Source organism: Mycteria americana, chromosome 5 (assembly GCF_035582795.1).
Source record: "Mycteria americana isolate JAX WOST 10 ecotype Jacksonville Zoo and Gardens chromosome 5, USCA_MyAme_1.0, whole genome shotgun sequence".
Taxonomy (NCBI): Eukaryota; Metazoa; Chordata; class Aves; order Ciconiiformes; family Ciconiidae; genus Mycteria; species Mycteria americana.
Genome location: NC_134369.1, coordinates 21409940 through 21433438, shown reverse-complemented (window position 1 = coordinate 21433438; position 23499 = coordinate 21409940). Strand labels below are relative to the sequence as shown.

General features: G+C 42.7%; 1 protein-coding gene across 5 annotated transcripts in view; it reads right to left on the bottom strand.

The window, feature by feature from the left end:
• Nucleotides 1–736: 736 nt before the first annotated feature.
• The window catches only part of C5H11orf24 (chromosome 5 C11orf24 homolog), a 31923-nt gene continuing 9160 nt past the window's right edge, over nucleotides 737–23499 (bottom strand). For all 5 annotated transcript variants that reach the window (XM_075502426.1, XM_075502422.1, XM_075502423.1 and 2 more), the window contains 3 exons: nucleotides 8452–8649; nucleotides 3794–3910; nucleotides 737–2595 (listed from right to left, as the gene is read on the bottom strand). In XM_075502426.1, the coding sequence (XP_075358541.1) occupies nucleotides 1406–2595; nucleotides 3794–3910; nucleotides 8452–8608 (1464 nt within the window). In that variant the 5' untranslated portion in view covers nucleotides 8609–8649 and the 3' untranslated portion in view covers nucleotides 737–1405. The remainder of the gene's footprint in view (nucleotides 2596–3793; nucleotides 3911–8451; nucleotides 8650–23499) is intronic.

The window sequence follows — 23499 nt, the reverse complement described above, 5'->3', positions numbered from 1 at the left end:
CTGTGTGTGCTATTTACAGCCGTTTTCATAGCACTTTCAGGTTGACTATGAACAAGAAGTCTACAAAGTAACCTCTTCCAGGGTAAAGACTCCTTCCAAATTCTAAACAGCCAAAGAATTTGGATAAATAACCAAACCAAAACCCAACGGCTCAAATTGAGGTTTTTCTATTATCAGCCTTAAGATTACATACAAGCAGGATTAAAGAAGAGCCAACTAATTTGAAGTGAGACACAAGCTATCAATCTGGTTAAAAACAAAATACAATGCACCTTGATCTAGCATTTTACTATTGGTAAGTATGTGTCATTCAAATAAGATGCATTAATCACTGAAGAATACTTGCAGAAAATCAAGTGTTTTTTACTCCCTCTCTCAGCTGCAGATCTTAGGAGGTAAGCTGCAACTGCACATGCAATAAGGTTTCCAAATTACTAGCAACTCTGAGCTGGTCCTAAATGCAAAACAAAAACCAAAACAGAGTCTGATGCTCTATGCATGAAAGATAATAAGCAGTGAATGGGTCTGCATACCTGGGAGACTGGCAACATACTGCTCTGAAATTACAGAAGCAGTACGCTGGAAGATGATCAGCATCTTCTGTGACAAGTCCATACTTCCAGTAAGGTCTTCAAAGCCCCCATACTTGGAATACTGAAGTAGTGCTAATTTGCTTAAGCCCCAAAAGCCCACTTGCCTGCTTCTGAACTGGCAGGGATAGGAATGAAAATAGAAATGCAACAAGATATGCCCTTCCAGGGCCCCATTTATTAAGTGAATATAAAAATAAGATCATTTAAGTGCAGAGGCACAGTAATCTGCTCCATGGTGAAAAGATACCTTGGGTTAGCGGTAAACAGAGTTTACAATGCCTTGTAAACAGACTTCTTTACAAGCAAGAAGCATACTGAAACAAGCCACACATTGGATTAAAAGTTCCCTGTTGCAGCAATACTCCACACTTCTCATCTGGTTATTTCAGAGTACTTCGCAAAAGGTGAGAGCATCTTTTGCTCTGGTTTCAGAGGAGCACACATGAAACAAATGAAACACAAGGAACTTGCACTGTAAACAGTTGAAAAAGCGCCACAGCGTTTTCTGAGGATGATGGCTTACCCCTTGTTAGATTTGTTTTACAATGAAAAATAATGGCCGAAGCTATCGTGCATTATGTAAGTTTTAAAAATTACTACTGTTTTTTTTTTACAGCAACCTGTTGCACGATTGAATAATTTTTATTTTTTTTTCCCCTTAATACAGTACATGGCATTTCTCCTAAATTGCACCAGAACTAAATTTGGAAGCACTTTCAGTTCGTGTTATAGGCAAACAGGAAAGAAAAACAAGTCACGCAGGCTTTCAAGCTCCTTTCCATCCCTCTGCCCACTGTTTTAACCCCACCCTTTCACAGCTCTGAGTCCACGTACATTCCATTGATCAGGTAATCCACTTGTGTGTAATCCTTCTTCTTGTAGCTCTCGTAGGCCTGCATAAGGAAAAGAACTATAACAGTTATGAAAAAAAACATACCAACTAAAAGCACTGCAAGAAGCAGACTTTTATCCACTAAGTACTGAGTCAGGGGCTCAGCAGCAATGAGAAGATACTCATTGCCCATGTCCTGAGTTTCTGCAAGGCCCGAAGCTGTTGCTTTGGGTACATCTGCTGGAGCTGTGGTTGTTGAAAAAATGTGAGATGTTGACTTTATCCCATGCGCAGTTGTAGTTTCTGCTGTAGAGGCAGTATTTAAAACTGTGGCACCTCTTGTAGAGCCCAGAAGAGAAGTTGATTTACTCAAGGATGTTGTGGCTGTACTTGCTTCTGGCCCTAGATATAGCAACGTAATGCCATGCAGCGTATTCGTAGAGTGTGAACTCTCCAAGGGGGTGAGTGCTGTGGCACGAGTGGAAGCAATGGAAGATGTTCTTGCATCCTGCGGGATGACAGTAGTCAATGTTGTGCTCAGTGTCTTCAGGCCAGCTCCAACAGTGGCAGGGCTACTAGAGGGGGGAGTGCTGGTAGTGGCTGGTTTAAACTGTTCTGTTTGAGGCAATGGAGTACCTGCTTCAGAAATGACAGTGAGAGGAGCAGAAGTAGAAGTGGGAGACAATACTGAGACAGAACTACTATTTCCTGATTTTTCGGTACTGGTCACAAACTTGGTGACATGACTGGAAGTGAAAGCAGAAACGTTACCAGAAGTGGGAGAAGAAGCAGTGGATGACATTGCTTCAGCAAGGAGACCAAAACCTCCAGGGGCATTTGAGGCTTTGGCAGTTGTTTCATAAGCTGTAGTGAAGACAGCTGCGTTTGTAACATTTGTTGTTACGGCTGTGGCATTGGTGGTGGTCACTGCAGTGGTGGTTGCTATGGAGGTGGTCGCATCACTTGCAATTGTTTTTCTTGCATTTGTTGTTAAATCTTCACTCTCAGCCCTAAGCAAATGCCTCAAGTAAATCTTGCGAGTCCAAGCAGTTGAGGAAAACAGGTTTTCCATGTTGTGTCGGTCAACCCATGCATTCACCATTCTCTCCTTTTTCTGTGGATAGCTTTCATGGTAAAACAGGATTGTTTCCCTTCTCCCATCAACAATTTCTTCAAAAAGACAAAAGCAATGAGATTCATAAGAATAAAACTCTCAAGCTCAAATCTGACCTCACACCCCCAACACGCAAACCAGAACACATATTCTGCAGTACATGTAGTACAACTGGAATAAATCAGTCCTGAAGTCAGCAAGAACATGAAAACTCAGACCTCTGCCTTTATTGCACATAATCCCTTCACGGGTTTTGTTTTGGTTTGGGCTTTTTGTTTGTTTGAGCTTTTTTTTTGCCACAGACCTCTGGCATTTGCCCAACCAGGGAATTAATTCCACTGAAGGCAGGTAAGAAAGTACAGAGCTACAATGCAGAAGTGCATTATCAACAGAAGCAGCGTTATGAAATGCCAGCTCCTGAGAAGACGACTCATGCTTTCAAAGTTACACAGCATTGACAAAGCCTTCATGCTTAGATTTATAATTTTCACCTCTCAAAACTGATCAGAAATTTCATTTCCACCTTCCACTTACACCTTCATACTTTGGGAGAATTTCCTTCACAACTAGTGATCTAGATTTATAGTGACATAAATCCCATCTACTTATCAAAGGTCTGGTTGCTACGTTGCAGAGAAACCTTTGCCAACCCGAAAGAACCATAAATACACTTTCTTTTTTTTAAACTTGGGTACAGCGAACTCTAGGAACATACTTTAGAAGATTCATTCTCCAATTACCAACAAGCTCCATTTTGTTATTGTGTCACTTTATTAAAATTTAAGACCTTGGCATGGAAAGTCACCATGAGCAATTGCTGCTAAGGCTGCTGATTACAGAAGCAGCCTGCTGCCTCTGGCACAAAATCCTGGCAATCTCAGAAAAAACAATGCCAAGACATTTTCCTTTCTCTTAAAAAATATAAATACATCTGTTAAGCGTTTATTTTCCAAAGGACAGCGTGTGGAGTGCAAATGGCTTGAATGAATGATGTCTTCAACATGGAGACAAACTGTTACTCAGTAACAGTTACAAGAGTTACTGAAAGACACATCATGCACACGTAAGTGCCAGAGCCCTTACAAGGCTAGTGAAACAGTTTTTCCAGCGAACTGACTTTACCTACGGAATCATCCTGCAAATATTTCACAACCCATTTCCCTCAGCTGAAAGCCAGTCAAGGTCTAAATGTAGGCATTTGAAGAAAAAGGACCAGAATTCTGGATTTAGCAGGAGCCTACAGCATGGCCTTACCTCCAAGCAGATCTTTGATGTCTTGTTCTCCGGCATTCTGGCACACACTCAGCTGGTGACACTGCAAGAGGATGCAGCGATTCTGGTAGGGCACAGACCAATTACAGTGATGGTTACCTGAAAACAGCAGAGAAAATGGGTCGCTACACACAGTATACACTTCATGGCTGTAATTAAAGAAAAAAAAAAACCACCAAAACAAATGATAGCTGCAAGGTCTGGCCTTAAAGGATCCTGACTCAGCTTTAGTGAAAATAACTGGAAAGCCAATGAAATCAATATAGCAGCTGCAGCCTACCTACCTTCTTGTCTTCTGGTACCAACATCTCCTAACAACAGCAATTCACTCACCCAGACAGGGACAAAGGGAGTGCACTACAGTTTGGACCCATTTAAATACTAGCATTCATCTAGATGTCTTAATTGGGGGGGGCGGGCAGAAGTGAGCTGAAACTGAGAAGACATGCACCTCATCACCCATGGGAGACAGCTCTCATCTCAGTGCTTGGAGTTACACAGAAATTTACTCTTCATTCACTGAACAATGATACCATTAGCCATAGGAGCCATCACAGTAATTGTCTTTTAGTAAATCGAATCCCAACACAAGCTAAATAAGGTCATCACAGCTGGAACTCTCTCCCCTGGCATCCCTTTGAACTCACTAACTTCTTTCTGGGTGTGTCTACATACACATAACCAAACTTTGAGGGAAGGAATGAACCTCCTCTAACCAGTGCTGAGGAGACATCTCAAACACTGCACCCAGTTTTGGGCTCCCCAGCATACAAGAGCAGTATTGACATACTGGAGCAAGTCCAAGGGAGACTACTAGATGTCTGAGGGGCCGAAGCAGATGATTTACAGGAAATCCCAACTCAACATCAAGGGAAAATATTAGTTTCCACCAAGAGGGCACTCAAACACTGGGCCGGGGGCCAGAGAGGTGGTAGACTCTCCATCAGGTCTTGAACAGCCAGATCTAAGTCAGGTTCAGACCAGAGACCTTCAAAAGGTCCCTTCCTGCCTAAATTATGCTATGATTTTATGTAATACCACAGTAGCACGCAATTAATTTCTGGGACACATGCTGTAACAAAAAGCACAGAAGAGGATAACACAGTGCTTAGTCTGGGATGAAGCATATGTGTGCCCAACTGACCACCCATCAGTGGATTAAAGGAAACTTAAGTGTATGGTAGAAGAAATTAATTTCGGTGTTTTATTAGAAGTGTGAGAAAGGACAAAGAACATGCCTATGTGGTACATATTTAAAGCTCTTATCTACAAAGAGAGTTACCCTCACTGAGGATTAAGGCTATGGGAAGCTTGAACTTTTCATTAAAAAAAACATTTACATTACCACAGTTATTAAAAGGACTTGTGGAAAATTTATGAACTTGGAGAAATCCCTGTACCAACAACTGCAGTCTGTTTTGACAGCCCTAAAGAAACTAGCAAAGGTGGAATTTTACTGACTTTGGTAAATTAAGAAAGTGACTGAAACCATTCAAAGCCTTTAAAAAATGGTACTTAAAAAGCGATAAAATGAAAAGCTTCAACAGTCACAGAGAGCACGAGATACAGCAGCAGCCCTTCAAGAAATTAAAATCCACTCCTCATAAGTGAAAGCATGTTTGGATGTGCCCTGATTCCCAATCCCATCTCCTGTCCCTCACTCAATAAGCCATGCTAGTGGAGAAACACAGACCATCTACTACTGTAAATCACGCCATTTCTCACTTCTTGGGAAGGGGAAAACAAAAAGACAGCAGCATATCTTGCATTGGCTACATATCTAAATCAGTCAGTTCAGAAAGGTCAAGAGACTAATGCAGTCAGTATGGTTAAAGCACCCTGGTTTCTGCTGCCACCAGGATGGTATCCAGCTGCTCATGACTTCCCTGTTGCTCCCAAGGACAACCAGATACCTCTGTTGAGCTGGACTGATTTGTATTCCCTTTGATGCAACTCCAGATTGAGGCTCCAGCTGATGTGTCTACTGCAAGACACATGCCACCCAGTGGCTCCTTTTTGCTCACTTCCAATTAGCAGACAGGAAAAAAAAAAAAGTGGAAGGACAACAAAAGCTCTTCAGAGCTGTTTTGAAAGGAAACCATGTAGGCAAACGCCAAGGTCTTGCCCTACCAAACTGGTCTATTTCATTTTTAAGCCTGCTGTTACTGGAAAGAAATTGCAGATGCCCAAAGGCAAGCAGAAGCCATGTAAGCAGATGTATTGTGCAAGTAGGGGGCAGGAATATTTGTTCTTGCAGCCACATCATATTTTCCCTTTATTTTCCCCAAAGCACGCAAGATAGCCCAGAATTATGGCCAAGTGGCTCTGTTCTCAGAACTCAGATGGCCAAGATGTTCCCCTCCAGCACTGGACTAGCCACCCCAGAAGAAACTTGGGAGAGCTCTGACTAAAGCTGGGGATGCAAAAGGAAGAGCACAAGCTTATCTTACCTCCCAACATGGGTTCACTGTGCTCACCAGGCATCTGGGAATCCTGGATTGCCAAATCTTTGCTAAGATGGGCACTTTCTCCATCACGTATACCACTTACCCTAGCAGCATCTGGAGACTTGAACCCATTGCATTAGACAACATACGGAGGTTAGAGTTACTACCCATGCTGTCAGCCCTAGAGAGTTTTGCTGCTTTTATTAGCATGTAATTGAAGTGTCAAACTGTCTCATGACATTGGTACAATTGTTTTGTGATACATTAGTTTGCTAACTACGTATCCTGGATATTCGAAGATGATGCTGGAATAGCTAGATCAGCAACCATTCCCTTTTCTGCAGGGCACATCTAAGATGTGCATGTACTTGCAAAAGTGGTTCTTTTTGTGATAGTTGCACTACTTCTTTAAGTTAGTGATGTTATGTCAGCAAGGGTGTAAATTACATCTACAGAAGAGAGCCTAACCAGCTAGGAATGTTATTTTTCCACTTCTCCAAGCAATGTAGCTATGAAGACATCTCCCCATGCAACCTTGTCCTGCAACTTAACACTATAATACCTTAAAAAACAACACCCAGTGCTCCTTTACTGACAGTTACATAGGTGTAACTATTCCCATATCTAAGCCTCAGGCCTCATATCTGTAATGAAAGAAAGCACAAAAATAAATATACTTGGGGAAGGTGGGAATGGAGAACAAGAGCAGTAAAGCTGATCTTAAAACCTAAAGCTAATCACAAAAAAAAAAAAAAAAAAAAAAAAGACATTTCAGGTCTTTCTGTCCAGATGGTCCCTCTGCACATGGCTATACGTTTATGTCAAGAGTTTGTATCTTTTCCATCTCCCTTGACCCTAGGTAGTGCAACAGACTGGCCATCAAGTAACAAACAGGCATTAAATTGCTTCAGTGGGTTTAATACAGAACATAAAACCTGAAAAGGTTGGTGCTTTAGGGTTTAGTTTCACATGGTTTCCTCAAGATGAAACAGGTCACCTAATTCTAGAGGCTCAACCCCCTCTGCTTAACAAAGCAAACACTCAACTGGACTTACTCTGTAGAAAATACCTCAGGAGAGAACAAGGTAAAGGGTATAAAAAAAAGTGGTTGAAGTCAGCAACAGGGTGAAGCATGCACTCAGATCATCTCCCAGCCCAGACCACAGACTAAATTCCTTATGTCCCTCCTCTGGAAGAGGCAGCTGATAGCACCTTTTCTACCCTTATGAGATATCAGGAGGTTATGATGACATGTGCACAGTGTTTAGAGATTAAGGTAGAACAGATAAACAGGCAGTGCTACAGACTGTCAGCACAGTCAGTATGAATGTGTTCTCTCTCTAGGGTTTACCACCTTAAAAAGCAGAAGCTGAAGTTTTCACAGCTCTGGTGCCTGGGAGGCAAACCCACTCATATTTTACCTCCTAAATAAAACCGTTTATAAGGGTGCTTTTTTTCCACTATGAAGGGATGTCTCATGTTTAAAATAAAGGTTTGAAACCACTGGGCATTAAAAAAGGCATCTTTATGATGTTCCTGTCAATCTGATTGTCAGATATTCATCCACCTGAGCCAAGGTCTCATCTTCACCACAGCATCACCAGTTGTTTGTAGGTGCTACAAGCTTTCACATGTGGCTAGGTAAGACAGGGTCCTTCATAAGGACAACTCTGAAACACTCATTTAGAAGTTTAATGCTTTTTAAAGACATCTCAGAGGTAGACAGCAGAAGGCTCTCATCTCCCCAGACTTGTTTAACCCTGTGCTTGGTTGCAGGATACAACTGGTTTCTTCTAAGGCAGAAAAAATGCAGATAAATACCAGTGAGCAAAGACTACTAATTCCAGTGCAGCTGTCTACAACTGCACTGTTCACTTGCAAACATCTGGCAGAATAGAATAATCATTCTTCAAGTCAAGTGACCTAACACCCTTTGCATGCTACCAGTGCACACCAAGCGCACGTGCATGCTGTTTCTTACAGAAGCCAGAAGGGCCCTGGGAAATGGTTGTTCTGGATTCAATTTAACCAAAGCTGTCAGAAGTTATTTAGCACCACAGGACTGCACAGGGAAGCCATAACTGTAAATGCCTGTAAACAACTGGAATTAAGAAAGATAGTTGTCAGGGGAGCAGAAGAGACACTTAAATAGAAAACCCAGCTGGAATTCCAGCTAAGGGACAAGAACCTCACCTGAAGCACCTGGGCTTTGACAAGCCTGCCTGCACTGCTTTTCAGTTGTAAGCCTGTTTATTCGCACTACATGGACTCCTCTCCCTTTCAGGACAGAAAACCTGTGTTCACATATACAGAAGGAAATCAGCAGGAAGAATACAATGGCAGTCCACATCTTCAGGTTCTTATATCACTTTCAGATCCACTGCAATATACCTATTAAAAAAGAAAAAAAAAAAAAACTAAAATGATCAATTGATATCAAGAGAGTGTTTTACTAAACACACTCCTATCAGCAGGAATGGGAAAAAAAAAAAAGTACAAATAGCAGGCAAGCATCATTACACACAACATACAGGCAATGATGCAGAGGCAGGAAGAGAAAAGACCATTCCCAAATTCACAGAGAGGCTCTTTCTTTGGAAAGGGTACTTTGCTCTTCTTCACTCAGGCCCCAACGGAGAATAGCTCAAGTCAAAAGCCATGTATACAAAGCCAAACTCAAAGCCCACAGGCATATGGCAGCACAGACATAATGCCTTTTGACTCACTCTGGGACCCTTAATGTTGTTCTTAGGCTCAGCAGAAGGGTTTGCACCAGCTTGAGCACACTCATAATACAGGGAACTATAGTCCTGGCCCTGCCTTTACACCAAGTCAGTCAAAACCAAGCATCAACCTTAGTTGATTCCTGCTTTGATTTTCCTGCTCATTGCAAAAAGTTAAAAGGAACTTTGATTGAAAACAAGCAAAAGCCAGTATTTCAGGTCTTCCAAGGCATTACACAGACATCAGCTGCTACTGAAGAAGATTCACACCCACAGTAAGCCTTCATTTCCCCACATAAAAAAAAATAAATAGGCAACGTCTTTTCTCCACTACCAATGCACGCACAAGACTCTGTCCCAATGGATGGGCTTTCATCCTTGAAGTCACTGGAGGAGCTCCAGAGACTGACTTCAGAGGAGATCATCAGCTTCTGCCTGGATTTACCCCTCTTGTTTCCAAGACTTTTTAAAGCTTTATATGAGCTTCCAAACGGTTCAGCCTGAACCAGATGAATTGTAAGTCTCCGGCCTAAGTAGTTTTTAAGAGGACTCCTCTTCATCATCACCTAAGCAAGCTTTAGTCCTTATCCTGCATTTATGAAGAGAAATGTCATAGCCTTCAAAGAGTGTTGAGATTCAACCTTGCGTGACATCTGAGGTGTACGTTACTGCAGTTGAAGATGCAAAGGCAGTTCACAACACAGAATGAGCAGCATGTGTGAATGGTATAAATAGCATAGCGAAAAATGTCCAACAGTCATCAGTAACATGTGTAAGACCCTGATTTATCCATCCATGTAAGCAGTTTCACCCTGAGCTCTCAACTCCAGTCCCAACCACACTTGTGAATTTAAAAATCCAAGTAAGAGTCTTTTTTTCCTCCAAGAAAGCCCAACATAACATTTATTAGCTTTGACTCCCAGATTGCAACCTTTTGATGCTTCATACCACGAAACTTTTGTTTCCAAATTTTCCTCCTTAGTCTACGTCCTAAAGCCCTGAACAGGGTGTCGTGGTTTAGCCCCAGCCGGCAACTAAGCACCACGCAGCCGCTCGCTCACTCCCCCTCGGTGGGATGGGGGAGAGAATCAGAAGAGCAAAAGTAAGAAAACTTGAGGGTTGAGATAACAACAGTTTAATAGGTAAAGCAAAAGCCGCGCACGCAAGCAAAGCAAGGCAAGGAATTAATTCACTACTTCCCATGGTCAGGCAGGTGTTCAGCCATCTCCAGGAAAGCAGGGCTCCATCATGCGTAATGGTTACTTGGGAAGACAAACGCCATCACTCCAAATGTCCCCCCTTCCTTCTTCTTCCCCAGCTTTATATACTGAGCATGACGTCATGTGGTATGGAATAGCCCTTTGGTCAGTTTGGATCAACTATCCTGGCTGTGTCCCCTCCCAGCTTCTTCTGCACCTGGCAGAGCACGGGAAGCTGAAGAGTCCTTGACTAGTACAGCAACAACTAAAACATCTCTGTATTATCAACACTGTCTTCAGCACAAATCCAAAACATAGCCCCATACCAGCCGCTACGAAGAAAATTAACTCTGTCTCAGCTGAAACCAGGACACAGGGTAACAGAGTTTTAGCCTCAAAACTACCCTGCCTGAAAAAGGGTGAAATATAAACAGCTACCCCAAGCTTTGCAGAGGATACACAACATACAGGTCTACATTGGACTATCAAAGAGTCAAAGACTGGAAAAAAAAAACTTGATACTAAAATGCAGTGCCTCAAATTCAGCATCCGTAGTCACCCTACAAGTTCCCTAAGGAACTCAAAGCCTCCTTCCTGCCCTATTATTTATTCTAGTAAAAAGAGTTATTTTGCCTGTTGAAAATAGATGGAGTATTTCTACATCCTCTGCTCCCCCAGAGAGCGGGGGAGCCCAAAAGGACTGGACTGTAGGGTACTTGCACCGCTGACCTTAGCTCGTGCACTTCTCTGCGGCTTTCTCCCTCGAGTAAGTGTGCACAGCATCATGCTCATTTTGGGCAAGCAGGTTTCTCACTGCAGCCAAAAGTTCATGCCTGGGTCATTCCATCTGGCAGCTGGAAATATTTCTAAGTCTGACCTGACAATAGAAGTCTTGGCAGGGAAAGGCAGCTCACCAGCCCCATCTAGTCCTGCGTACCAGAGACTGCGCCTGGTGCCCAGCCAGCACCAGCTTCGCCAGGTTGTCTCTCCCATTTCGCACTGAGCATGCACAGCGCAGACTGACTTTGCTCATTCCTCCTCATCACTTGCTCTTCCAAGTGCACCTTAGCAGGAGTTGAAAGAATCGGCACAGGAGAGGAGATGACCTGTGCCATACACAACTGCAACCCCCACGACATGGTACACAGGCATTGGCTGCTCAAGAAAGCAACCTCACTTTTTCGGCAGGGAATTGGCAGTATGAATGTGTGTTATCCAGCCAAGATAACTTCAATACTTTTTCCACTGTTCTGAATTACAAGGCACTTCCACAAGTTTGCCTTAGCCTTTAGCACGCTCCTGCTGTCACTCTTAGCATATGCTGTAGTTTAATCATTGAAAATTCCATTTGACAAGACTGGGAGCAAGGGAGAAAGCAAGGGAAGATGTGAAATACTCTGCCCACAAGAGATTTTCCTAGAACAGACTCTTATTGCTGACAGACAGCACAAGTTTGCTTTAAACTCCAAATCCTTCAACTTAAAGCAAGCTATTTGAGTTCCCTCATGGACACTATAGGTACCTCACCAAGACATTCAGAGTACCATTTGTCAACCTGCATTCCCACCACATTATACAGAAATAAGTGCACTTTTTGTAAAGTTCACAGGTCACAGGCAGAGATTCAGCAAGATCTGACCCACAGAAAAAAAGAAAGAATACATCATTAAGGGTAAATTTTACATTTTAAAGAGAGTCCAGCTTAGGTTTGCCGTCCCTTTTCAAGGTAAAAGGCTTACAAGAAGCAGTATTTTATAGCCTAAGAAGTGACCCTGAGAGTGAATTGGCTGTGCAATAATGTATGCATTTACTGTTTTAAAGAAAATAGTAGAGAATAACAGCAATGAATACAAACACAGAGCACTCTCTTATTATAGGGGTTTTTTTCCTCCCTTTACTAATACCTTTGTAGTTATACTAACCAACCCTCAAAGAATAAACATCTTGAATTGCATTTTGGAAATGCAGATATAGCAGCATTATATCTATCCATAAATACTATAATTATTATTATAGTTAAAATCTCAGTCAGTCTTTTAGGACAAATAAAATAATCTTAATCAATCTCAACTGACCCAAGAACTACATATATTTCTAAGATCAAATGTTGATCACACTCAGTGTCTAGAAGCTGTTGCATTAACAGAGCCTTCTGTCCCCTATGCACAGAGATGCTTTGTATCCCCAACCACATTAACCCACCAGAAGTCCTTCTCATCACAGCTGACTTTGGTCCCACTCGACTGCAACAGCACCAGAGGAAAGCAAAATCCCAGTAAATGCCTCTCACCTCCTTCAAAGCACCTGGCAGCCTTTCTGGATTAGGCCAGCACCAGTTGGGGGGATGCGCCAACCTCAGACACAAGAGGTTTGTCTCCCCTTTTCCTCTCACTAAACACAGTCTCCTCAGGGGCCAACTGATAATCCCTCCCCCAAGGCGCTCAATACAAACTTACAAGCTTAAAATAATTTTAAATGTTCTTTAGCCAACTAAAAAAAAATCTCTTTATGAATTGCAGAGTGAGTGTGTGAAGTACACAAACACAATACACAGACTGTAAGTACAGCAGACAGGCAAACAGCTCATTTCCAAGTCCAGCGAGGGGATAACCAGATGCAGTCATACCTTAATGTAGTCCAGATGATGCTTGGGATGCTGTATTAAATATCAGAACCTCCAGCTAGGGTTGGTTTGGGGTTTTTTTGGCCTCTTCCACCTTAGCACAATCCCATACATCCAGAACAAGAGTTGCAATTACTTGCAGATCATTTTTCCCATCTTAACAACTGCCTTTTATAATTACAAGCAATAAGCTTTATTTCTGCCTTCCCATCACACTTCTAGCCAGTCCCACATAGATTTGTACTCAGAGACCCCACTGAGCGTCTACCCCACACACCTACATCCTAGAAATGCACCAGCTAAAGCTTCTTCTCCAGATCATGTTGCTCCCCAGAAGAAACCACCCTCTAGCTGTTGGAGACAACACAAAGGAAGAGATGAACGCTACTGTTCCCATGAGAAGTAATTTTAAAAAATCAGGGCAAAATTCACTCTTTGAGCACTACCTTCTCCATCTGTAGGCATCCCCAAGGAAATTAAAAGTCAAACCAAACCACAAAAGGCAGCAACAAATAAAATCTGGGAAAGGACTACACTTTGAAAAGTACAAAGTTTACTTTTACCATCTGTGGCTATAACTCAGCAGGGAACAAGCATGCTGGAAAACCAGAATAACTTTGAGTCAACAACTGAATGACTGATGACTTTGCAATGTACACACACATCCAGAGGGCATTGCCTGCTGGGTTTCAGAAGCATTCCTCCCTTCCTGCCAATTTCCCTGTGCTTGAGCCAAGGAATTCGTGGAAAAAAAAATTTTTTTTCAAAGTATTATTTCAAACAACATCGATTGGGGTGATGTTGCAAGAGCAGAGTGAAACCTTTGGAATATAAACCCCTTGCCTCCATGACCTCCCAGCCAGCCTCAGTTGCTCCTGGTTAAGCAGCTTTAAGGCACATGCAGTGACTGCACCAAGGTGAGAGATGTAGAACTAGACAAAAAAACATGGAAAGAGGGAGTGTGCGTGTTAGAGATCACAGGTACAAAGCAAGCAAAACAAAACATTTAGGGCAACACATGCTCCTTTGAGCTGTCATCAAAGAGCCAGCAGACACTGCCCCAAAATTCATACTTACAAGTGTGCATGGACTAGGCATGAAATAAGGTCAAAGAGCTGCAAAGAAATCTTCTATCCTCAGTATAACAACAAAGCAGGGAAAACAAGGGTGGAATACCTTTTGCAGACAATGATGCTACTCTCCCTTCAAATTGAGAAGACATAAGACCTGGTTTCAGTTTGCAATCGCTGCTAAACACTTCATGTGTTGTCAACTCTCAAAACAAGTGCTATATTTCACTCTTTAGAAAAACAGAATTAAACCAGATTTTGCTAAGGGAAGACAAGCACATCTCATTTTGCGAATCAAGGCTAGAATGCAGGAGGCAGGGAATCTGTGCTGCAATCTTGAGAAGCATTTGGCTTCCCACGCTTATCTCCAAGGCTGAAGTTGCATACGTGGATAGGTCTGGAGTCAGAAGGGGCAGCACCAAGGCACATGAGGCTGCCCCACTGTCAGCTGAGCATGACCAGATGAAGTTATATCATTCTCTGAGCAGCAGCTTTAGAGCCATTAAGTTCCTTTGGCTCCTGAGGAAAGTTAATGACAAGTAACAAAGTTGTTTCTACAAAATGTCACATGCTATCAACAATGAAGGACGAAATGAACACAGGTTGAGAAGCATTAGACATTGCAGGGGAGGAAATGCATTACTAGGTCCCTGGTCTGGACACAGTTCCTTTGACTTCCCAAGACACCTGCACAGCATGAAGTGTTCCCACTTCCTTAGAAAACCCAGGATACAATGGTCAAAGCTCCATTTGCTGCCCCAATACAGGCTCTCGATGCCCCCACCATTTCCAGTATTAACAAAATGCTCCTCTGGGAGGACAACTGAGGTGGGATATGCACAGTTCCATACTTTCAGAGGGAGTTTTGAAGGAAAATGTGCCTAGAAATCACCGAGTCTTATCTCATGGATACATCAGCCAGGCTAGGATGGTGACCAACAAGCTGGATCTGATAAACACCTGGAGCTGACATGAGGCCAGCAGAGCATTCAAGGCTGATCTGCTGCAACAGCAGGATGCAAGTTACCCATGCTCCAAAATGTGATTCAGAGAAGAAACATTAACAGCTCAGGTCCGGAAGAACATCAGTTGAATTCCTTCTCCTACCACACATCTTCTTCAGAGCGTAACACTGCACAGCTGGCCATGTATTATGGAAGAGCTGGCACATCCCTCCACATTAGCAGGCACAGTCCTCACTGCAGCAGGCAGAATAGGGTATTGGGTGAACATCAGTTTGGTCTGCTGCTGCCTTTTCTGATGTTTCTCCTGATACATGTCCACAAAAGAAGATTTAAAAGGATCTTACAAAGCAAAAAAGTCCACACAGACTGCATCACACTGGAATCTGTTAAGAACAACAGCCCAATAAACAAGGACATTTTAATTAGGCAGCCATAAAGTTATACATCTTCTCCTCCCCTAAATATGAACCACCTCCTTCAGTTTGTAGTGTAGTCCCCATCTATGGCTGAATCTCCCATCAATCTGCATGAGACACACCCCACAGGAAAGGTGACTGTGATGCCTACAGCAGCATCTACAAGGGAATGAGCCAAAAGATGCCAACAGCTGCAAACAATGAAGTCATAAGAACAGAGACAGCATTCTTGCTCAGCACACCCAACACACCCTCTAGATTCACATTTGACCAACTTAGATGGGAGTTATTAAACCAGGCAGTAAGGAATAATCCAATGTCACTGAGTAGACAGCCTCTGAGAAGGCTGGAATACCGGTATGGAAATGGTACTTTTTTTAAAGTAAGTTTGCATCTGCTAAAGTATTCTCCAGCTGCCACGTATTACTCTCTGCAAGAAAATCCATTCTTCTGCTCATAAATGGCCAAGCATAATAGATCAGGACTTTCAAGATGCTCTGCATGAACAGAACAAACACCTTAAAGTCTCTTTCAAAGAGGTGGAACACCAAGTTTTGCTGAGAAACTCTGTGATCACACTTGGGACTTGGCCAACACATGAAACTTTCACAAGTATAACGTACTTCAGGCTCCATGCTGACAAAGGCACATCATGCTACACAGGGCCAAGGCTGTGCAAAGCTCACAAGAAACAGCATCTCTGCAAGGTCAACACCAGCACGCTCCCACAAAAGGAATGGAAAGCCATTCCTTGGTGGATTAATTGCAGGCTCTGAACAGCAGACCTCATTCACACAGATATTAAAGTGCTATATCCTTCAGGTTCAAGATTTTCAGCCACTTGCTCAATCTTCTTTTCCCTACCAGGAACCCAGAGAGGAAGGAGGTTTTAGTGGTTAGAGCCCACGTCTGACAGTGACACAACCTGAGCTCAGGCTCCTTCCCCGCTTCCAGCTTCCTGTGGAAGCAATGCAGGGCTACAGATTCACAATCTTTGGCACATCTTTAGCTGCAGTGGGTTTTGTGGGTAGTTCTTTTGGTTAGTTTTGTTTTGAATATTACCGTTTTTACCCATCTCCATCTTTCTGTGCCTCAGTTCCCCAACCATATTCCTCTCTCAGGCCACAATGCAGACAGCTTATGCATTTGTTACCCCACTAATGAGGACAGCCCACGCTGGCACCATTGAGGCTTCAGGGCCATCACACTTTGCCTCTGAGAAAATAAATGTTAAAGCCTAAAACCGCAAAACCAGCATCACCCATCCATCATCCTTTCTCACCCATATTAGTGCCATGCTCTCTAGTTCAGATGGTGAGAAGTACTACTTAGTGGGATACTTTTCCTGTGAAAAATGACCAGACAGCTGGTTTTGGAATATCTGAAACAATCCAGTTTTAATATAAAGAGAAATGAACTGTCAAAGGCTAACTGCATAAAGCTGTGACTGGACAATAAATCTGTCAACAAAAATACCTCCAAGCAATAAAAACATGCACTATGGCTCAACTGCAACCTTCCCTGGTCTGATCCACACCCGAAGCAGCTAGCAAATTTTCAGACAAGGTGTTGTCTCATGGGAACAGGAATTCATATCCAGGGCATTTCATACTATGTGTTTCAAATTAAACAGCTTTCAACAAGACCCTCAAAGGAACCCAGTGGGCTCCCACATGAACTCTGCAGCCATTGAGCTAATACAGAGCAAAGGAGATCAAGAAGCATAAGAGGCAAGCTCATGATTTTGGTTTCTCTAAGTGCCTGCAGAAGTAGGTACTCTGCAGCATGGGTACTTCATGCTTGCTGAGAGATGGCATTAGAAGCTAGAACCAACGCAGTGTACATGCACAGGAATAAATTGTGTCTGAGGTGCTATTAAATTCAAAACTGCCAAGTCTGGAGCTAACAGACTTAAACAAGTAATGGCTTCAGCCTGAAGGTACAATTAACCAAGTGTTACTTTTGGAGCAAATAAAACTGCTGATGTGTTAAAGTCTGATCACCCGCCCACCTCCTGCCCTGCAGAATTTTACTGCTGTCAGCAATTTCCTGGCAATACAGGTCAAGTTAAATTTCACCGAAGTTGATAGTTTCAATGCTATCTTTCACTCCAGATGTTTTTGAGAAATCATTATGCCCCTCTATAGGTTCATGTAGCTGTAATACTAATTTTAGGCATGTAGAAACAGAGGACACATCTTAATCCAGAACCAAGGTTCTGCAAGTCTGCTCAGGAATTTAAGCCCGTACATGATTTTCAGCAGGGTTATGCACAGCAGTGATAGCACCCTGTGTTACAAAAGCATCACGCAATACTGTGGAGAGCTCAGAAACTGAGAAGAAAGTTCAGACAGTCTGGAAACAGCCAAAACACGGTCCCAGTGCAATGACTGAAGGGGAGCTTCTGCTCAGTGCTAAAAGAACTGGAAGGAAGGAAAGCAATTTTTGCTATTTCTGAAGCAAAACATCAGAAGATACATGCGTCCACCTCTGGTTATCCTCACAAGCAAAACAACCTGAAGGCTCCTAGATTATAGGAGGTTTCTTCTTTTTAAGCTAACAACTCTGGTTAAAAAACAAAGGTAGCTTTATATAGAAGGTCTGCCAGGTGAGATGCAGCAAAAAGACATTCTAGCTTATCACAATGCAATATGATACTGGGGAGCTTTTCACCATATATATGTTAGCACAAATCAAAAGATTCTTTCCAAACTCTCCAAGCCAAGAAGACATTTATAGCAATACCAAATGCAGGTTGCTGGCACATGCCTCCCTGCTTTGTGATTCTGACAGCTTGAAAGATGTCGAAATCACAGGGCAGGGTGGGTGGGGAAGCTTAGCTGAGTCCATTTTTTCCAAACAAAGAGAGAATCAAATACAGCAGCAGCTCTCCTCACCCTTGCTGGCCTTCCCTGTGGCAGGTTCTTCATAGCCAGTAAGTCTTCAAGTCATGCACCAACCTGAATTTAAACCTATGGGTCATGAGAACCTAGAGGAAAAACATCCTTCCTTCTCCTTACTCTCATGGATGTCCATGGCTGCCAAGGCAGCATCCGTCTAAGTGCTTCAGCCCAGCTCTTGGGTTTCTTGTCTCCTACACGGCAACAGGGCAGCAGTTGTGCTCTCCTACTTCATTCTAGGTTCCCTCTTTTCAGTGTCAGAGGAACTCATTTAAGTATCGAGTTCTGATGCTAACTGATTAATAGGTCAAAGTAAAATAAGCTTGGTTTGAGCTCCTCAAAGCTTTTCCAGTACAAATACGTTTGTACAAAGAGCCCCGTACTCATGGAAGAGGGACTGCACAGGTAGGTTCAGAAGAACCTGCTACTTTCTGAGCTTGATATGGAAGGTCTATCTATCTGTCTCCTACTGATGCTGCTAACAAGGACTCCAAAACTATACCATAGGGTTACCTGAATACCATGGTCATCTACAGACAGTCAGCAGAGCAGCTCACCAACAGAGATTACAACTACCACAAACATCAGTTTAACTTATACCAAAAAACATGGAAGTGAAAAACTGCATGTTTTCCCATAATCTCTCTTGTGTTCTGTATTTTCCTGGACAGATGGGGTCCAAATACAGATATTTCCTGAAGCACTGTTGGATGCCTCTGCCCCTATCTCAGTCTTCAATTTTTGCTCAGCAGTACAGCAACAGAATATAGAAAAAACAAAGTTGAAACCTCTCTCTCAACTTGTAGCACCTGAACTCGAAACAAAAGAAAGAGATTATTCTTACTCCTCCAGAAGTTGTGACCTAAAAGCAGCAGCATAGACTGAACCCATTAGAAACTTCTGGCTACTGATTTTATGCCAGAGATGCTCTGATCCTGTAACAAGGGGAACAGAGAACTAGAAAAGAACTTTCAACAAGATCAGCCCACCCTGGTCCAAAGATGAGCTCAGCATATACTAATTATCTAAGTCAAGAGACTGCCTGCAGGAGGTTGTCCAAGCATGGACAATAAAAACAAGGATAAGGACAAATATGTGAAAGCCACACTGCAAGTAGTAACTCTTACTGCTCACTTTGATACACTGAATGGTGTTTTGAAGACTTAGGCTCCAATGTAATCCAATACAAAACTGTCTGATATCATCAGATTGCAGCAGAACACCATTACAGTTCAGGAATCAACAGCTGGAACAGGCTGTGACTGAATGAAGTCAGATACAAAACAAAAGACATGCCAAGAGTTAAATAATTCACACTTGAATTAACATGCACGTCCTGCCTACCAAACCCAACCTTTTGCTCCAAATCCAGTTTGCTGCTAGAGTCTCTGCAAGCCTGGAATGAGAAAAGGCTGTAAATGCAGAAGAGCGAGGACTCAGGTGGCCAGCACCAAGGTACAATACTTCTTCACCCTCATCCTTTAAAGCAAGTTCAGGATCCTCAGAACTAGACATCACACAAACAAGCCCAACTTGCAGGCTGGAGAGCCCCATCAGCTGGTTGTAGGGGCCTCCCACCCATAAACCCACCCCCACCCTCTCAGCTGCTACACAAAGTAGCAGTGATAAACCATAGCAGGGGTACATCACACCAGTAAACTGCATCAGTTTAGAGCCAGGTACACAAGGTGAAATGGCACCAATTCTGCCTTCCTTGAAAGCTGCAATTTGTATTAAACCAAGAACTGCCCCATAAGCAGCAGAGTCATCCATACAGAAGAACAGGAACCTCAGAGTGACATAATGCATGCTCTGACATGATAACTGTCAACTACTAGGAAGTGTATTTGCTACTTAAAATCATTTGGAAAACTGGAAGTTTCCAAAGGAGATCAGAGAAAGCTCCAGAGCTATCTTTTAAATGACTGCATGGGTCAGAGGACCAGCAGTCTCCTCTTCTCTTCAGGTTCCCTCTCTATTCTGGGTCAGTTTAGTAGAGAACCAGCATCTTCTCAGGACTTGAGGGAGAAGGGTCCTTTGTGGAAGGCTGTGGCCATCCTGGGAAGTTGCTCTTCCAGCTTCTTACTAAGTTGTTTCTGGTGAATCTAATGCCAATGCTCACTTCCAAAAGGCCAAAAATTAAAGAGGCAGAGAAAGAGGTCCCTAGCCTTAAAGCATGGCTGGGCACAACATGCCCTGGCAACGCAATATGAAGGAAGATTGCAACTGATGCCAGGGTTTCACCTTCTTTGTCAACAACCAGTGGGCATCGGGCTTCAGCAGTACGATGCCACCAACTTTCAAACATAAACAAGAAAGAAAGAACATTTCCACTGGATGTTGGACAACAACTGTCAGCTCTTCCAGCTCTCGTTTGTAATTCCAAAGTTTACTTTTTCTTTTTTAAACAAACTCTGAAGCACCTCTTTAGAAGAGGTACTTTGATCTTTCACACAGAAATCTGTATTTAGGCTTATAAAGTAGGAGCCAACAGAGTAAATCTCAATCTAGCAAGGATTAAGTGTTACAAAACCTGTCATGGTACTAAAAGGTGCATTTGCTTTTAATGGAAAAAAGACTTGGCACACTTCACTTTATGGAAGAATCAGCTCCAACTGGGACACTGTGACAGTACCTCTTCAACACCAGAAGCTGTGATCAAGTTGCGTGTCTCATTATGTAGCACGGTTAGCCTGCACCTAAAGCTAGCAATAAGCTTTAGTTATCATCAACAAAACATTTGCACAGCCTGTTCTTGGCTACAGAACATTTATGTATTTAGTGAAAGCATGAGATAACCTGAAAACACAGCTCTAAGCCTGACGACATTGTATCAGACACCTTTTCATCAGCAGGAAGTACATAAACTATTATCCTAATGTCAGTAACCACGAAGACTTTAGAAGGCAGAGTGCAGATAATATTCAGGTGAACCACCATAGAGAAGAAGGGTTCTCCATCAGAAGAGGCTCTGCTCCAGGTCCAGGGTCCCAGTTCAGCGTGATGATGCCAGAGACACACAGGGAACATGAGCTTCAGCAGGGCAAGGAGACACCACCTCCCCTACCAGCTACATCTCAAACAATGCAAGCACCCACAGAAGGGTTTAACAAAGCTATTATAATAGCTCACACTTTAAACTCACTAATTTTCCTGAGACCCTGGCTGTAACTGAACAGTCAAGTACTGTTAGCATTCAGTGGAAGGATCTTCATAAGTTTCATTTGCAAGTGTGGAGAAATTAAAGGCTTCCTCTGCCCTAGAAAGTAGTGCTTCTGCCTCCACCAGCTTCCATCTCAGCACTCAGCTTCTTAGGCATCTGAGCCACTTTACAAGAGGGCACTTTCACTTCAGTTGCCTGAAATTGTATCATAAGGTAGATCTGCCCAAGAAGATAAGAGCAGATAGTGCCCTGCAGTGAGAATTAGATGTTCACAGCATGGATTGGGGTTTTTGGGGGCTGTTTTTGGTTTTGGGTTTGTTTGGGTTTTGGTTTTGTTTGTTTGTTTGTTTTTTAAATGACAGCCATCTGAAGAGGAATTACGCATCAAATCTTGCTTAGCAAATCCTCTAGCACTGACAGGCCAAGATAGAAAACTCTCTCTTCCCGCATAGTAACGTCTACAACATCAAACAAACACCACTTAAACTGCATGCCCACCATTTCAGTCTTTGCTTTTTAAAGGTTCTGCACATTTTCTTCATTTCCCTCTGGCAATAACTTTCCTGGAGATGAGAGAAAAATACTGAAATAAAGTTGTACATGTATTTTATTTACAAATTCTCTCCTTCATCCAGACATCCTTTATGCAGATGAATCACCATATGAAATCCAGTGTTACGGCTGTATGTTCATTGGATGGTATTCACTGTATCTTGCTCCGAAGTAACTGTAAATGTGAATGCTTGAGCACGCTGTGGGATATACCTAACAAATCACAATTTTGGAGCACGTATTTTAACTCCAGAGGGAACCTCTGCAGGTGTAATCTTACTGATTTCAATATGGTTCTGTAAACAAATTTGTCCCAAGACATGCAATAACCTAAGAGCTCATTTAGCAGAAGGGTTTGCAGTTTTCATTCAACTCCCAAGGGACAGCTTGTGCACTCCACAGTTTGCATTACATCTGTTTCCACTTTCAGAGCTGTCAAAGACCAAGTGGATAACACACCACCCAGAAAGAACTGCTTGCTAATATTGCCAAAACCTGCAGAAAAAAAAAAGCAACCAAAACCCACAAAACCTCCCACCTCACCAGCATTTTCTGTTTATATTTTATTCTAAAACTCTTTCATTCAGATATTCCTTATGAGGATGGGTCATCAGCACCAGAAATCCACTTCTGTTACAGCTGTTTATTCACTGAATGGATTTCATTGCATCACCACATATCCAGCTTCTAGATGTTACAAGATTTTCAAAGCCTAGAAATCGTTGCTCCCTTTGCAACGGATGGAAAAGCAACAAACCAGAATCTATGAATACACCGGATCCAGTCAAAAGCTGTTTGCTAAATAGAAAACAAACCCAACTTCCGTACTTTTGCTTTTCAAGCCAGCTGGTAACAAAAGCCATCCGCATTACAGCTCCATCCAGGCCACGTGCTTTTCAAACTCAAGCAGCAAGTGTCTCTGAAGAACATTATCAGTTGTTTCTATGTCAGCTTATCTGCCTTAGGCAGCAATTCTTCAAACACACAAAGCACGTGTTTAACTTTATACATGAGAGTAAGTCTAGCAGAACTAGTGGAACCTGCTACCCGCATAAAATTAAGTCATGTAACCACTGGCAGGCTCATGACATTGCATTCCTCTGCTGCCTTCACTGCCCAAAATGTGCCTACTAGAGCCAGGTATGCCCCAGACGTCATCAGTGATACATTTCAGCCACAGCATATGCCTACTCCAACCATCTCAGAGATGGTCACTGCAGCCAGAACACATGGATCCTGCCATATCTACAAGGCAAATATAAACTGCTGGCCATCCCTCAAAAAAGACCATCACAGATGATATAATTGTTCTTGGTGTCAATTATCACCTTGCTTCATGGCTTCAGGAAGAGTCAGCACAGCTTTTGTACCACGAAATTATCTTCCATATCTAAAATATTTGAGGGTATTCATTACACTTGGATTTGTATAAAGGATTTTGGTGAGGGACCATTTCAAATTTCTAATGCAAACTAAGATGCTGTTGGCTACAAAGAAAGGCTTTTGCATGGACTGGTAACTGATTGGAATAGGAAATAAAAAAGCAGAAAGAAGCCGTAGGTTTTCATGAGGACAGTGAAGTTCCAGAGATCTGTGCTGGGGCCTCTGCTATTCAACGCATGCAAAAGAT